The 16551-nt window shown below is 42.4% G+C and overlaps 4 protein-coding genes across 4 annotated transcripts; all 4 read right to left on the reverse strand.

The window, feature by feature from the left end:
* Positions 1–5140: 5140 nt before the first annotated feature.
* On the reverse strand, positions 5141–5431 carry C8R40DRAFT_1002498 (ankyrin repeat-containing domain protein; the record flags this gene model as incomplete). Its single annotated transcript, XM_046222768.1, has 1 exon — positions 5141–5431. A coding segment is annotated over one exon (291 nt), but the record flags the coding sequence as incomplete, so codon positions are not given.
* Positions 5432–6880: 1449 nt separating this feature from the next.
* Positions 6881–7078, reverse strand: C8R40DRAFT_1021182 (uncharacterized protein; the record flags this gene model as incomplete). The annotated part of the gene is made up of 1 exon (XM_046223011.1): positions 6881–7078. A coding segment is annotated over one exon (198 nt), but the record flags the coding sequence as incomplete, so codon positions are not given.
* A 1138-nt stretch (positions 7079–8216) lies between these two features.
* Positions 8217–14470, reverse strand: C8R40DRAFT_1171401 (uncharacterized protein; the record flags this gene model as incomplete). Its single annotated transcript, XM_046231699.1, has 13 exons — positions 8217–8369; positions 8430–9107; positions 9155–9365; positions 9417–9436; positions 9690–10880; positions 10936–11507; positions 11565–11618; positions 11671–11745; positions 11799–12089; positions 12143–12671; positions 12730–14234; positions 14292–14388; positions 14447–14470. The coding sequence occupies 13 exons, from the start codon at positions 14468–14470 to the stop codon at positions 8217–8219; spliced, it is 5400 nt and encodes a 1799-aa protein (XP_046085397.1).
* Positions 14471–15070: 600 nt separating this feature from the next.
* C8R40DRAFT_1070116 (uncharacterized protein) lies at positions 15071–15842 on the reverse strand (the record flags this gene model as incomplete). The annotated part of the gene is made up of 3 exons (XM_046226195.1): positions 15071–15334; positions 15367–15530; positions 15764–15842. The coding sequence occupies 3 exons, from the start codon at positions 15840–15842 to the stop codon at positions 15071–15073; spliced, it is 507 nt and encodes a 168-aa protein (XP_046085398.1).
* Positions 15843–16551: the final 709 nt, after the last annotated feature.

Here is a 16551-nt window from a genome sequence, read left to right on the forward strand (position 1 = left end):
TATGCTACAGGTTCAGAACCATCGGGATCAAGTCTAGAAAAATTACTGAGGTAGTCATTGAACGGATGACACGATTGTCCTTTTTAGGCCAAGTAAAAATGCTTTGACTTTCCTCGATCTTCAAACTCCCTCCTGTGTATTCACCTAGCTCAACTCCCATTGCTATACTTTAGTATTCTTACGGATGTTGTGCTCTGTCATGAACCGAAATGTCATATTTTTTGCTATACAATTAGGTCGTCAGTCATCAGTATATGATTCAGGTTTTGGCGGCGCTGAATGAGCTATCAATTGTTGCCTCAGTGCTTCTATTGATCCCATCGACAGCACCATCGACATCGATCTTTCAGTCCTGCTTCCTTCATCCGGGTCACAAAGTATCAAATCTTTTGCCTTACCATTCAACAATTGGCACTGCTCTAACTGTTTACCATCCCTCGACTTTTCCGCTCCCACAAGGCACTATTACGCCCGCCAATTATCCACTACGCTACTTCTGGAACAACGGCGCCGTTTTGAACAACACTTCGCTGTGCAATACGAATCACCCACGATGACGAGCCGCCGCTCCAATGGACTTCTTCGCACCCTGTATATCTCTCGACGCGCACGAGGAATATCGCCGGCAGATGGGCCAGGATTCATCTACGCATACGTCGATCATGGTGTCTTCTGGAAGCTTGGGATGACTACGAGTCCTATTCGACGAAGGAAAGAGTGGGACACCCAATGTCCGTGTCCAAACAGGGTCTGGCTATGCCCGATTCGAGTTCTAAACCGACGGAGAGCCGGTAAGTCGAGTTTCACCTCATATTTTGTATGTACTCATCAACTATCAGAATCGCTCTTGCATCTATTAGCAGAATTCAGATGCCTCCACAGGCCTCGTATCTATTGTACTAACTGTACGTCGTTCACTACTTTTCATTTCGCTTATCTTATTCTTGTTCTGGTCTAGGCGGCAAGACACATACGGAGATCTTTGTGTTCTCTGGAAATCGGATGCACGTTGAGAGGACTATCGTTTACCCACTTCTTGTAAGGAGTGCGGTTATATGAAGGTACGCCATCTATCTTTCTATATCTCGTCTATCAACTGACAATTTCTTAGCTGTTTGCGTTTAGATATGGACATGCCCATTGTAAATTTCATATGTACAAACTCTTGTATGGTATCTGACCCCGCTGAGATGATCTTGAACAGTACTTGCAGAGTATACGATACGGATACGTGGAAGATACGTTTGTTTATTTGAATTTCTGGTCAATATCTTGCTAAGGGGTTAATCTAGACTATCCTGGACTTTTTGGCAAAATACCTCAAGATTGGAAAGTCCTTTGATGCAAAGCCTCAAAGTCCTCAACATTGATCAAATATCAAGTTTATATGCTAGGACCATTGTATATATAGTGTCATTAGGCTAATATAAGGACTCTTTCCTTGTGTGTAACGTGTCCCGACATCCCGACATCAGTACGTCCCGACATCCCGACCCCAATGATATCCGGACGTCCCGACGTCCCGACGTCGGGTCACCATAAGCTGGGCGAGCTTATTTTGAAAAAGCGCATCCTTTGCGCCAGGCTATTTGTATGCGAAAATTATGAATTTTCTCGGCTAGAATATCAGGCGACTATCCAAATTAAGCTCAGAGTTTTCGCTATATATTATTCAAAGGCTTTCAATGGAGTAATTGTGAATAAACGGTCCCCGAATAGGTTGAAAAATCGGCTCACATTTTGTTAAAATAGTATCGTAGATATTAGTGGTAAGTTTTTGATATAAAGTGTACTATATCAGTACCATAACATGCAAACAGATTGTGAAGAAATATTAAGAATTTTCGGCGCTCGGTAATCTGAATGAATTTGTACCAAAGCTCAGTATAAAATCAACCTTTCGGTCGCGCGAAAATCGGCTCATCCCCGCAGTGACATACCAAAGATGAAATCAAACAGGTGACCTTCGGTGTTCATGTGGAAGCTTCCATGCTAAAACTACTCGAATATTTCTCCTCGCTCGTTTTTTCCTTCTTTTTGACACCTTCATTTGACTCAGAATGTCAACGTGAACCTACACCAAGCTTTAGCCCCTCCACTGACACATTGACCCATGGTTCTCATTGAAATCCGGCCTTCCCTGTGTGATCCGTCGACAAAGATAACAGAGAGTATATCCAGAAGATTGTGTGCGTTACCACTCGTGTTAGAACCCAATTCACTAGATGGTGAGTTTCTCGATTCTGGTGATAGCAGCGCCCTCTGTTAATCGATCAAAAGGTGCGAACGCGATGGCATCGATGAACGGCTTTAAACAACCACGTTCCCATCTCCACTTGCCCCGCTTCACTCTCCCATCTCAATCCCTAGTGCTCAATGTTAAATGTCATCGGCGACCTCTTCAATTCCTCCAGCTTCCCGTTCCTCTTATTCCCTTCCCAACTCACAGTCATATGTGCCACACATTAGCCTCACGCAGGGGAAGCGGGCTTTGTCTCTAAATCGAGGGCGATGTGTCTAGACCGTAGTTCTTGGTCAGCGGAACATCATCATCTCGCTTGTCCCTACATGGCTGATCTCGACACGACACCCAATCCGTTCACAAAGAAGGAAACACTACTAGAGGCCAACGAGCTCGATGCAGTTGGCTACTGGTCCACGGCCTGAAACGCCGTTCCTCGTTCCACTCCTCTCTATAATTCTGGTCCCGAATCTCGGAAAGACTGTAGATTGTAAGGAATGGCAGGACTTCAACTCATCAGGCTCAGTCCGAGAGTTTACTGCTGGTACCAGGGATCATTCCGGATGAGCTCGCAACTGACGCTATTGTAGATCCTTCCGCTCCATCAACAGCCACTAGGCCACCCACGCCGGGAAGTGTATCTGATCATATTAGGTTGTGGGTTTGAATATCGCGCATCCGTAACTGATGCTTTGTTCCTTTTGTTTTGCTTTTATTCATATAGTGGACACTCTTTATAGAATGTATATAGAACCACTAAGGTTCAATACCTGTTCATGCCACTTCATCTCTTCCCTATATTATGTATTTTCTGAGTTCCCAAGTGTGTGTGTGATATCATTGTTTATGTTCCTTGCATCATTCATAGGAGTTGGAAGGACATTCCTTGATTTGCAGATAACCTCTATTCATTTTTGATAGGCCTGACTTTTCCTTTGGTCCTCAATGAAGTTTCAAGTTCTATATACACCATAGCATCTGGATACTGGCATGAACATTGTATTCTTTTATACCACTAGTTAGTGTACACTTCCTCCAGCTCAACTCTTTACTAGAAATGGACCAAGAAATGAAGCCAAACTCTGAGCTCTGTGCTGTGTAAACCGAAACTAGATTTTCTTGTAGAAGAAGTTCATCCTGTTTACTGATTTTCTGAGTTGTGATATCATTGAGTCCTGTATGTAGCGGAGGCATAAAAAGCTCCATCCAGCACTACAAGGCACGCTACGTCAGCGGTTCCTTCGATATACCTGCTGGTACGTGAGGGGAAATCAGACACTGCAACTTTTTGTTATATTGTTCTGTGCTACTATTTGATCCTTCCATTGCACGTAACCAATTCTTGGAGTGGGCCCATGGTTCTGGATTGCAATGAAGGTAGCATGGAGGAATGGGAATCTTTATGGTAGATGGATATGGGCATTAGAGATACTGGGAGAAGAGAATGCAATACACATGAAACACTGCGGGGATGAAACCCTAATCTTGTAGTGAATATGAAGAGATTAGGTACAAAACTCTTCAAAAATTCTCTGTTAGAGTTTGCTGGGACTTTTTAAAATTTTCTCCCTGAAACAATCATGAACATGGCAGGAAACGAGATTATTTTGAATATTCCTACATTAATTTCAGCCTAATCCTTAACAGATTGTTCCAAAATAATCTCAGCAACAATTTTTTACAAAATTCTCAAAATTTTCAGCCTATTCTTCGTGAGAAAAGTCCTTCATCCCCGCAGTGAAATGGAAGTATCAATGGATAAAGATGTATTTATCACAAGGTCAGGCTGATTAGAAGTAAACCAGTTGTTCATCACAGGTTATGTATTTGCCATTGTCACATTCTTGCTGATGGAGATACTATTTAAGGAAATGGACAAACACATGAAGCCAGACTCCGAGCTCTGTATATACCAATTCTGATTGCAAAAGTTCATCTTATCTACTGCTTTTCTGAGTTGTGATATTGTTGGGTCTAAAAGCCATTTCCCTGATATACCTGCTAATATATTTGTTTGGGGAAATCAGAGGCATATGAAAAGCAGTAGAGCAAGAACATCCATTGATTTATACAATAAGAGCTACATACTGCAAGCGGGGAAAGATCCCGTTCTGCATTCTGCATTCTGACAAAGTTTTTTGAAGAGGCTCTTATATCTTTACATTATTAGCAAAGTACCTGGATGTATGACAGCTTAAGATGCTATTTCTTTGACTTTTAGGCCCTCCTGTCAGTTTAGATTCAGGGGTTCAGCAGGTTCAGGCTTAAGTCAGAAGAGTCTGAAATTTAAATCCAAAATCTGGACCCAGGTCAGCCAGTTCCTGAACTGAACTACCTGAACACTCATTTGTGAAACCTGTGTGTCCCGTCAGAGCAGAGGTACAGGCTCTAACAACTAGCCGATGACACAGGTTTTGCAGATTTTGTACAGCCTGTACAACACAAGCCAAGGAGAAAGATGTTTCACAATCAATCAATGGTCATAAATTTGCAATATTTACAATGTTTGTTCACCATGAAATGCAGCGATTCCACTAAAATGAATGATACACAGTGCCCCACAAAAGGAGGATTGTTCACATAGAAGCGAAGAAGCACCAACGAGATTTGTTGAATCTTTAGTGCTTAGTTTGCTATTACCTGAGCCAGTCACAAACCACAAAAAATAGAAAAGGGAATTTATTGTCAAATACAATATGTACATTATATACATGATGTACTGTGACATATATAACAAGTCGGCTTAACTAGAAAAGGTACTGAACTGTCTTACTCAACACTTTCACAGTTATAATATTCTCCCGGACCTAGTTAAGACACATTGGTATTATTTGCTCCTGAAGAATTGGCAACATGATTCAACTCCCTTATCAATTGTGCTGCTTGGAATGTGACTTCATTTGAATCAGCACCTTGTTCCACTAGATATTTCACAATATCTGCTCTTCCTAAATATACTGCAGCTTGCAATGCATTCCCATGTTCCCCTCCACATGCATTTACATTGGCACCATTTTCTACAAGAAATTTCATGATATCCACTTTTCCCCAACATATTGCAGTTTGCAATGCATTCCCACAATCCCCTCCATGTGCGTTGACATTGGCACCATTCTCTACAAGAAACTTGACAATATCCAGGTTTCCCCCAGGTCCTACTGCAGCTTGCAATGCATTACCATATACTCCGGTCTAGTGATGTGCCGGCTCCGGCTCTGAGCCCTTGGGCCCTATGAGCCTGGCCGGATTGAGCCTGGCCGGGCCGGAGCCGTCTCTAGGGCTGTGGAAAGCTGAGGGCCCGGCTCAGAATTTTCAAAGGCCCCAAGCCGGGTTCTGAGCCGGGGCTGAGTAGTCGAATTTTGTGCCAAAATTCCCACCTGGGAATTGGCAATGGCTGATATGCATGAAGCTAAATGCTCAATATTTACCTATATGGGCATCACTAGCACCATTTTCGGCTGCAAGGATAACTATTGGTTCATGCCATAATCACCTAAAATTGTTCAAGCATTACAATTCGGATACTTTTGCCATTGTAGATGGGTTGGAGCTTGAATCAAATCATCATATTCACAGTGAATCTCTCTTAATGAGGACTGGGAAGGTATCATGTTGTAGATTTTACTATAACATGGCAGCACCTTCTAATTTGAATGTTAGTCTACAAGCCTCAAGGAAGGAACCACTTTGATCTGATTTGGAATTGACAGTAGTTGAAACAACAGGTAATGATTTTGGTGCTTGCTACTCTGATAAGTCTAGTGTACTGGAATTCTACCATTTGATTGCTGTACACTATTATTCTTAATGTTACACCCCTCTCACAAAGTTAGAGCATTAAGAAACAATGGTGTACTCTGGCAATGATTGTGATACAATTTTCAGACCATTGTGGCAGTATTTTCAGACTCACATATTACATTGGATTTTGTATGATCCAATGGTGAATACTTGAACAGATCAAAAAAATTTTGAATCTCACAGTTTGCACCTACCACAGCCGGGGCCCAAGCTTGAGCCGGAACCCAGCCGGGCCCTGGCTTTCATGTAGGGCCCGGCTCAAGATTTTCATGAGCTTTGGCCGGGGCTATTTGAGCCTTAGCCGGGACTTTTGAGCCGGGCCCCAGCCGGCACATCACTAAATTGTAAGTAAAATAAATATCTCCATTATTGGGTTCCAATATCCCAGCAATAGCATGGGAAACAATACGTTGGATAGATTGATTGGATTCCAATGAAATAAGCCAAGCAAGAATATCTGCTGAGACTAAATGCATCCTGTCACCTGCATTCAAATGTTCAAGTTCAGCATCCTTCAGTGAGGCTTTTGACAATGATGGGTAGCCCTGCGCCTTCTTGAAATGTTCACTATCACCTAAGCTCTTTGCTACACCACATCGGAACAGCCATATCAGAAGCTCAAAGACATGCACACCATGTTTTATTAGTATGAACAGCATTGGTACATCTGTAAAACCTGTATTTTCGGCTAAGAGCTCGAAAGCAGCTGACAGCACTGTCCAGCTGGGAAAGTGCTCCCAGCAGTACTGAAAAACTGCTGGGAGTGCTTTCAGTGCTGGACAGCGCTCTCCAGCTAGTACCCTTGCTCTCGCGAACATCCAGGTTTTGCAGATGTATCTTGTATGGACACTCAATCCATAGTTGAGGTATCAGGACACTCCCAAAATAGCAAGTGAATGCAAGGCTTGTTACAGTGACCACAATCCAGGAAAGTGGGCTGTGGAGAACTGAGATATACAATGACAAGCCTATCAAGAATAATGCAAGAGACATGCGCAGAATGAGAGGGAGTGCTCCCACAATTTCTGCAACTTTCTATTTTACCAGCCCGCCATATCTGAATTGGCGGATCATTGCCCGTTCTTTTGCATTTCCAGCTGAAATGGGGCCACTAGCATTTGCAGTGCCACCTGCAGTGGCAGTCACTGCATAGTATCTGCACTCCACTGCAGTGTACCTGCATGCGCCTGCATTACACTCTCGGCATATAAATGCCGGCATTTATATGTATCTTGTCTGATTGTGTCATGCAATTTTGAGTTCATATTTGCCGCATGTTCAACTATTTCAAGATACGCATATGCACATTGAGTTGATATCTTGCTTGGTTTACAAATGAATGTAAGTCATATATGCTTAGTTATGTCACAAGCACTTGGGGTTCAAAACTGCACATAAGAACCAGTAGTAGACATATTCACAATATTTACTTGTGCCTATCATTGTACTCACCCATCTGCAAAACCTAGATGATCATGACAACAAGGGTACTAGCTGGACATCACTGTCCAGCCAAAAGCACTGAAAGCAATTTCTAGAAACTACTTGAGTGGCAGTCAGTCTCTTAGACAAAAATCCAGGATGTACAGATGTATCAGCATGCTCCTACCTCTTACCTGCATTCACCTGGACTGTAACTGCATGCACTTGCACTGTAACTGCACACACCTGCATTGTGACCTCATGCAACTGCACTGTAACTGCACTGTAACTGCACACACCTGCACCTCACCTGCACTGTGACTGCACACACCTGCACCTCACCTGCATTGTGACTGCACACATCTGCACCTTACCTGCACTGTTACTGCATTCACCTGCATTGTTCTTGGCACTTACTTGCAGTCTCACTGTGGGCAATAGGGCTCTGTACCTTTGCATGGAAATCATTGGAATCATTCTGGGTCATTTGTGAATAGTTAAGATTATGAAGGGAAGGAATTTGCATTGCTGATTTGGGCCAATAGGGCTGGAATATCATAAAAAAGTCATGATGGAAAACATTCTTCCAATCTCATGGTATTGCCAGGTTGAGGTTGAAGAACCTAAATAAGAGACATAGAGCCATGTATAAACACTGGATAAGGACCTACAAAAACAAGTTAAACTGTAGGAGATACTTGATATAATGAATACTTTGATTGGAAAATTCGAGGGGACAGTGTATGTATTGTTATACATTCATTTTTTGCTTTTTGGAGTTCTCCTTGGCCAAATTATCATCATTTATCCACCGCTTTTTGACTTGATTAGGCCGTGCTTTTGGCTGATTGCTGAATGTATTTATTAAGTGTTGTTTCTGGTCATCTATAAAATCTGGGCCATGCTACGTCAAATCAAACAACAATCAGAAAACATGTCTTTATTTGAAATATAATTTACCTACCTGGCACTCAACCTCATCATCTCCTTCACGTTTGTTTGTGCAATGGCTTTCAGGACCATACTCTAGCCAGGGATTCCAGTTTTGCAGATGAGATCCAGCATCAAGACCCCATTGTTGATTTCCTGCAACTCCTGCATCCTCAGAAATATCAAAAACTGATTTTTCGAGTAACTGCAATGCCTCTAGATCCACATCAACTCTTTCATACAACTTGTCCTTCCCATCAACTGTTTTCCCTGTCCAAGCTACAAGTCTATTAAATGCTAGTTCAACTATACTGGCCCCTTCTACTTCATGAATGAATTCTGATTGATGCCGGTGCAAAAGTACCAAGGTGCGAGCATGTGCAATAGGTAGGGCACCGATCCATATATGCTGCTTTTGTGAAGCACCTGGTATCACTGTATAGAACCAGTTATTGATACGAGCACAATCATCTACAGTGAGTCCTCCAGAGTGCTCTATGGCTTTGGTAGCTCTTTTCATGCCAGCTTGCCATTTTTTGGCTGGGCACAAACTATCTATAACACTATCTGGATTATTCATAAGTTGAGTCAGTATTCCTATATTTGGTTGTAAAGCCCTGTCAATCTCAGAACTGAATGGAAGGAACTTTGGATCTTCCCAAGCAGCCTCTGCTTGTTCCTCTGCAATAAATGCTCGTACCCATTTGCCAAGCTGTAAATGGGTCAGCTAACCAATATTATCCATTCATTGACTCTTACCCGAATTCTCCTCCTGGCTGCTCTGTTCTGCCATAACTCATCTTTAATATCTTCAATAGATACCTTGGCAATCTTTCCAGGTTGTTGTGAAGAACCAGGTGCAGGTATATTGTGCCTCCACCATCGGATAGAGCAAAACTTATGGCCTTTCTGAATGAGACGGGCAGGGAAGAAAAATAAACCATCCCGGACCAGAACACCTTTGCCATTGCTGTAGAGAGTTTAGAGAAAATAATCAAAGGATTTGTTCAATGGAACATACAATATACGTCCCGATATTGCCTTGGGAGTATCAGCTGCACTATACAAAATGTTATTATAGATCAATCTGATTGCAAAAATACACATACGGCCGTGTTGATCTTCTCAAATTTTGCATTAACTTCTCTTGTATCCTTTTAAATTGCCATGGGTCATCAACTCCACAAATGGGACATATAAAGTCTTGTATCAGTGCTGTAGTACGTTGGGTTTGGCAAGCTTCATGTGACCATATTTTCTTGCATACAGTACAGATTACTATATTTTCTTTTACCTCTTGTTGATGACCATCTGTTTCTACTCCACAGCGACAAATCACATGTGCAGGGGAGCTAGGTGGTGGAGAACTAGAGAAAACATTGACATCTGTTGGTGACTGAGGGTGTGCAGAGTCTCCAGTAATGTCTTGTAGAATAGTGGCATATTCATCTGAGTCAATAGACATTGTAGAGTGAGGGGCTGAGGAGATGGAGGATGCAACAGATGGTGTTTTATATGGTGTGGAGAGTGGTAATGTTTGAGCTTGGAAATCCTGATACTCTATAGGAGCATTTCCACGGTTCCTATATTTTTTAAGTTCACCAGAGGAGAGCCAGGTCTGATTATTGAGAGGAATAAGAGAAAATTTGGGAGCAAGAAATAAGGTTGAAGCATTGAGTAGTGGATATCTTGAAGATGTGTTGGGAGTGATGGAAACTTGTAAATGTTTCTGCAGTAATGAAATCTGTCTATTGCTGAACCATGCCTGAGCAGCAGTACCTCCTTTTAGATGATACATGACAGCACAAGTCCTGTACCCCAAATTCTGATAATCTTCTGGCATCACTGGGAAACGGCCACCCAGTAAGTGATCAAGCTTGCCTGATTCTCTCTGTGCTTGTCCACCATGCTGCATTCCATCATAAAAGAAGACTCCTGTTGCATGTTTTGGAGTATCAAGAGAAGTGGCAAAGCGGGTGACAAAGTGATTCTGGTTGGAAAAAACTCGTGCTGTCATTTCATAGACAAACTGATGTTTCTTTGCTTCATCACCAGCAACAGGATATAAAATCCGTGGAAAGTCCCAAAGCTGATTGTCTTCAGGGTGAATTGTCACACACCAGAAAACTGGGAGCCCTATAATAATATCTACAAGTTGTGTTTTCTGTGTATCATTGCAGGATTGACGCCAGCATCGGATTTGTTGACCTGCACACTGGTCCAAACTTTTATTGATAGTTGTCAAATTCCGAATCCAGTCCTGAAAATAGCCTTGACAGCTTGACCATTGGTGTGCAAAAGGACCTTGAGTGGCTCTGGGTGCAGGTCCAGGGTGTGGGGAAGTGAGTTGAATATGGACAGGGGTGGCATTACAGTACCGTATGGATATTGAATAAGCAGCAAAAAGATGAGATGCACTCTTCTGTGTATCTGTAACAGTGTTTGGGTGGTTGATTGGAATGTCTATACAGGCAGAGAACCAGGTCTATGATTTGCTCAAGTATTAGATGAATAACACACCCTCATTCAATATTACTTACCATCAAGCTGTCTACAGATGTTGTGCTACCTCCATATGACAACACATTGCTCTTGTCCTCTTTAATGTATTGCCGTATTGATTCACGGTGAGATGTCAATTGGTCCTGAATGTCTTTGTTACTACCAACAAGCAGTAAGCGCCGTGCCCTCAGCAAGCAATATATGGGATGGAAGAGATGATGCTCTGCAGATGAGGTCTCGAAGACTAAGGCAACCTCATTCCAGTTACAATTGAGAAGCCAGAATAGAACCTCAAGACTTGTATCTAACCAGCAGGAATTATCAGCCCATTTGTAAGAGGGAATCATCTTCAATGTAGATGAAACAAGAATTGTTGACCGGGACTCTACCTGTTTCAGACAGAAATCCCTGTTAACATTCTCAACAAGGGTATCCTTTGAGTATCTGGCAAGGGCATCATGAGGAATTTGAAGAACTGGGCTGGATGCTTCAGACTTGTTGGGAGAATTAACAGGGAGGGATTGTGGATATATCCACAAAGCTTGAACTTCAGGAGTTTTGGTACCCTGTGTAAGCCACTGCTTCATGAATGCTGAACTTGAGGAAATTACTAATATAAAATGTCTCAGTCTATAAAATGGCAGTAAATATGTGTTTGAATTGCTACCAGTGCCTCCATGCAACCCTTCTATGGTACCACCTGCATTTTCCTGTGATTTATCTGTTGTATATATGAATTTTCACTAATACAATTAAATTTATCAGCTCTTTACCTGATATCTCATTCCACTCCACTGTTCCACCTGTAATGCCTGTCCACTCTTCTGCATTAGGCTGGGAAGGTTCATCTTACATATGGAATCCATGGTAAACTCAAGCAAGTAATATAATCAAATCATACCAGTCTTTGTTATGCCAGACCAATCATCAATATGAAAGGAAGTAGCAAGTGTTTTTGTCTTTACAGGCTTGAACACCCGTTGTTTCCGGGAGGTAAGTGATGACTTGGCCTTAGAGTTTAATTTTTGACGCAACAGACGGTTATCATCTGGGGGTCGACCATCATTATGATACTGCTGTTTTCGTATTTTGATAGCTTTCAGGGCACGTGAACGTTTAGTACGGCCTATCTTTGCTTTCAATGCTTGACGGACATGTAATGGTGGTTTGCCCCAATGTGTTGGTTGACCAACTAGAGAAACAATCAGCAAACTGAAGTCTTATGATAACATATTTGTAACTTACTACGTTCAGCATTAAATAATTTTTCATAAGTTTGAACTATCTTCCAAAGTGCCTCCCAGCCTGCAAAAAATGCATGTTTGCGCCCTTGTTGTGCATACATGCTAAAATGAATAGACTCTTCAGCATTTGTGGTCTCAGGAAGTGAATGCCAAAGCAAAGGATCCATGTTACGCTTAGCTTGAAAAAGCATCGAAGCATGTTCCGGACGCAACCACCAATGAAGCCATGGCCTGATCTTGGGAAAATCTGCCTCCAGAGTTTTTGCCAGTTGATTGAAATCATTGGAATCTTTGGCTTGCAAGAGTCTGTTCACCTTTTTAGCAAAGTGCAACTGTTGCTCAACAGGAACAATTGCTGCAATCCGCTTAACTCGAGTTATACTACACTGGAAATGTTGTAAACAGCCACGCAAAAGCTCATCCCCCCTTTTTCGAAGTTCACTTTCATCCCGAAGGTTGGTGTGCTTCAGCCAAAACCGGACAAAGGCATTGACAAAACCAGTTCGCTCTGCTTCACTAAAATCAACAACCTAGGATCAAATTTTATGATTGAGATTATGTGAAGTATAAAGTATAGATTACACATACCCCAGCAAGAAGCTCATCAACAAGAGTCTTATTCCTTTCACCTACAATTCGTGCAATAGATTCAAACAAGGCAAGGAAATGATATTCATAGTGAGCTGCACTTGCACCATTTGAGTAGCTGATAAGGACTGGAATCCAGCGGAGAAGGATTTGGGAAAAGACAGAGCTGATGATGAGTAATGATGTTTGAACTTTCCACCAGCCATGTGCAGCATCTGAAATAATCCCATTGAAAGGACCATCCACCTGGAGTGCCTCATCATGAAGCTGAGATGCCATAAATGGAGTCTGTGCTGAAATGACTGTGACCCCACCAAGCATAGTGTTTGCAACAATAAAGCCAGGTCGCTCCAGTTGAAAGTGCATAAAAGCTTCTATGAAATCATCTCCACCTTTGATTTTTGCTTGTCCCAGTATTTGATTCCGCATTCGGCCAACACGAGGAGCATGAATGAGCACAGAAGATATATCAGTCACTGTTTTTCCATCAACAGTATTGCCAGAGATCAGAGCTGCTGGTGCCACCTGGGGATTACTTTTAACAAATTGGACAAACTCTGCTGTCTCATCCTGGGTGAGATGAAGTTTGTATGAAGGAACTTCATGATTGTGGTCATGGATTCCATTCATATATCGGACACCACCGGACCACTGTATGATTGCAGCTTTATTTGGACATGGATTATGAATGAGTTCCCGGTTGCCACATTTGCAGGAATGGTTGAGTTGTTTCAGGATTGCAGCACGAGTATGGGTATGAGGACGTATAGTAACTGCACAGTCTTTGTTTCCACAATGAATAGTGCCAAGACATTGACGGTAGGTTCTATGGCCATTCTCCAAATATGAAGAAGCATATGAGGCACCTTTACGTTTCCTTCCAGAGGAGGTTTGGCAGGCCCAATCCACCTGAAATTTTCCTGAACCTTCATACTCTGAATGGGAAACATCCAATGCAAAGTTCCCCTGTGGAGTGGTATTCCATTTTCCCTCTGGAAGATCACTCAAACAGACATATTGGGTGTCCCTGTTGACATAAGGGCCTGTCAAGGGAATATCAGGTTGAGCAGAGCCCACTTGATTTGAGAAAGTAGGGGTGAATGCCAAGGTCTGATTTTTCTCAGGAGAAAGATGTGTCTGCAATTGAAGTGTGTTTTTGTCTAAAGTGGGGGAAGGCAAATGGACCTCCATTGGGATCTGATTTGCAATCTGCTGTTCACTAGACAAATGGTGCTGGTTGGTAGTTTGGGATGGAAGCAAAGTTGGTACTTGAGTGGAACCTGAAACAGGATAATATGGAATTGCTGGTGTAAAGTTGGAAGGAGGGACCATGAAATATTGACCATTGATTTGTGGACGAGACACAAGTGGAAGTGTGGAGTGCATATAGTTGGAGGTATGATAAAAAGGAAGTTGTGATTGTGATGAGACCATGTGCTGATTGGTTGTAATGGTATTCATGTGCCCAGGAATAGTAGGAGGTGGAGCATGGACTGCTTTTGATGCTTAAATAGATTTGGGTTAGTGAATGAATGATTAGAATTGCCAGAATACAAACATACAATTATTGGGCACATTACTTTGGATTTCTTGGGTAAAGTGTGCCTCTGTAGTAGGGCTAGGGCTAATGAAAGAGGCAATTCCCTGCCGAATTTTGCTCTACATATGAAAGCTGTGAATAAACAAGTATGATGCTTGAAGTCAAATGCCTGTATACCAAGTTCATTGTCCAAAAAGACATTGGAAGCAATTTCAAACTTTGGTGTAGTAAATATTTCTGATGGGGGCGAAATAAATCTCCTCGCAATGCAGTGGCTACTTATAATAAATTCATAACCCATCAATTTTCGACCCTGGTTATCCGAAATGTCCATCCAAATCATTGATGGTGAAATTAGGAATAAGGCCAGCTTTGTGAACACCAGCTAGTATCATATTCTGGTACAAGAGGATATTATTTACAAAGCCAAAGCTCTAATGATACAAGATACAGAAAGTTTGCATCGAGAAGAAGCCTGGCAGCGGGCTGGGCGGAATGATAAGATCACTATCCGATTTTGATATTCAGCCCCTCCGGGCCATTATACTATCTGCTGTTGTCGGACACAGCATTCATAGAATGGGTATATTTTGTACAGTGGAAGACCATTTATTTACATATACATTTAAGTAACTGCAGTGCTACTGTGTGCTACTGCATGTCACTGCACATGTCACTGCAATACCCCTGCACATGTCACTGCAAGTGGTACTGCAAATGTTCTGTGCCCGCTGAAATGGAGCTGTAGGCTTGTAGCCATTGCTTGACAAGAACTGACACGAGTGCATTGACTAGGGCTAGTCACAAGCTTGCAAGAAATAGACCATTGATCCAAAGATCATGAGTATCCACTGAAGCATTTCCCAGATCCACAGAGGATTTGGGAATGGCACTGATTGCTGTGGAATTTCCAGCAGCCCTGAGGAGTTGAACCTGCTCAACTAACAGGATTGCAGCTATTTGTGAATAGTCTGGTTGAACAGAAGTTATAGTTGCAATGATAAAGGATGTTATAACACCAGAGAAAAGTGCTGCCTGTTCAGGGTCAGTAAAAGTCTCTAATACCTGAACACCTGAACCATTCATAATATACTCACAAATACCAGCAGTGAATCAATTGTTTCCTTGAAGCCTCCCACCATATCATCATCATGACTTTCTGCCTCATCCAAGTAGACCTTAAACACTCGGGCATTGTCACTCATCTCCTTACCAAGAGGGTCAGGTGCATATTTTTCCTCATAATCCAATGATCTCCCTCCTACTCAATGTGGGATTTTTAAACACATTGCCAATATATGATGAATATCTTACATGAATATGGAGAGTGATTAGTGGGAATCATGCCGATCACTGATGAAGCTGAGTTGTATTTTGTAGTTTCATCCATGTGTGCTGGCAGATATGCATGTCCTTGCTCCATTCTGCTTGTGGTAGGAGGATAGGATATGGAATCTCTAAGCTCAATATGGGTAGATCTAGCATCCCCAGGACCTTGCTGTTGCTCAACAGATGAGAAGTTCCAGCCGTTATTCCTCTGGTCTTCATGCTGGTCCAAAATTGCTTGAGACATTTCAAGTTCTGTCAATATGGGATGTGACCAGACTATGGTACAGAAATGGGCTAGATATATACCCATATGTGTGGTCAGGTGGTGTACTCATGTTTTCAACGCGCACTGCCATGTGTGTGTGTAAACTTGAATGTCAGACATTCATCTGGGATGCATGTCAACAAATGGTACTCCTAGTGTCAGTGTTGAAAAATTGACAACGGTATCTATAGGATGAAATGCCCCTTTCGTGCCACTACTGGATCTGAAACCCAATTTGACTATTCACTGGAAGGAAGGAAGGAAAGAACCGACACGCTCCCATTGAGGAACAGCCGGGGCCCTGAGTACGGAACATTCATTGAATGTCGAACGTTCTCACGGGAAGACATTCGCGTGGTGGGTTTTTAGATCGAGATGATAACAGTGTGCTTTCGCGATGCTCTGTTCATCGATAAGAACAGCTTTCAACGGCCACGTTATCCACTCACCCTCCCCTCGCCCCATTCCAATCCCCGTCATTACCGCTGCTCATCTTATGTGTTACAAGTCTTTGTTATTGCAATCATAACTTCGACTTTTGATCCAGGGCCACGTCTCGAATTGATTTTCTCCGTCATCACAACTACCCCCAGCTTGCTCATTGTCCCTTCGCTCCTCCTTTCAACCTGTCTAATCATCGCTCTTCCTCACTTTTCCCATTGACTATATGGTATTCAGAGGACAATGA

The sequence above is a fragment of the Lentinula edodes genome (assembly GCF_021015755.1).
Source record: "Lentinula edodes strain Le(Bin) 0899 ss11 chromosome Unknown C8R40scaffold_21, whole genome shotgun sequence".
Taxonomy (NCBI): Eukaryota; Fungi; Basidiomycota; class Agaricomycetes; order Agaricales; family Omphalotaceae; genus Lentinula; species Lentinula edodes.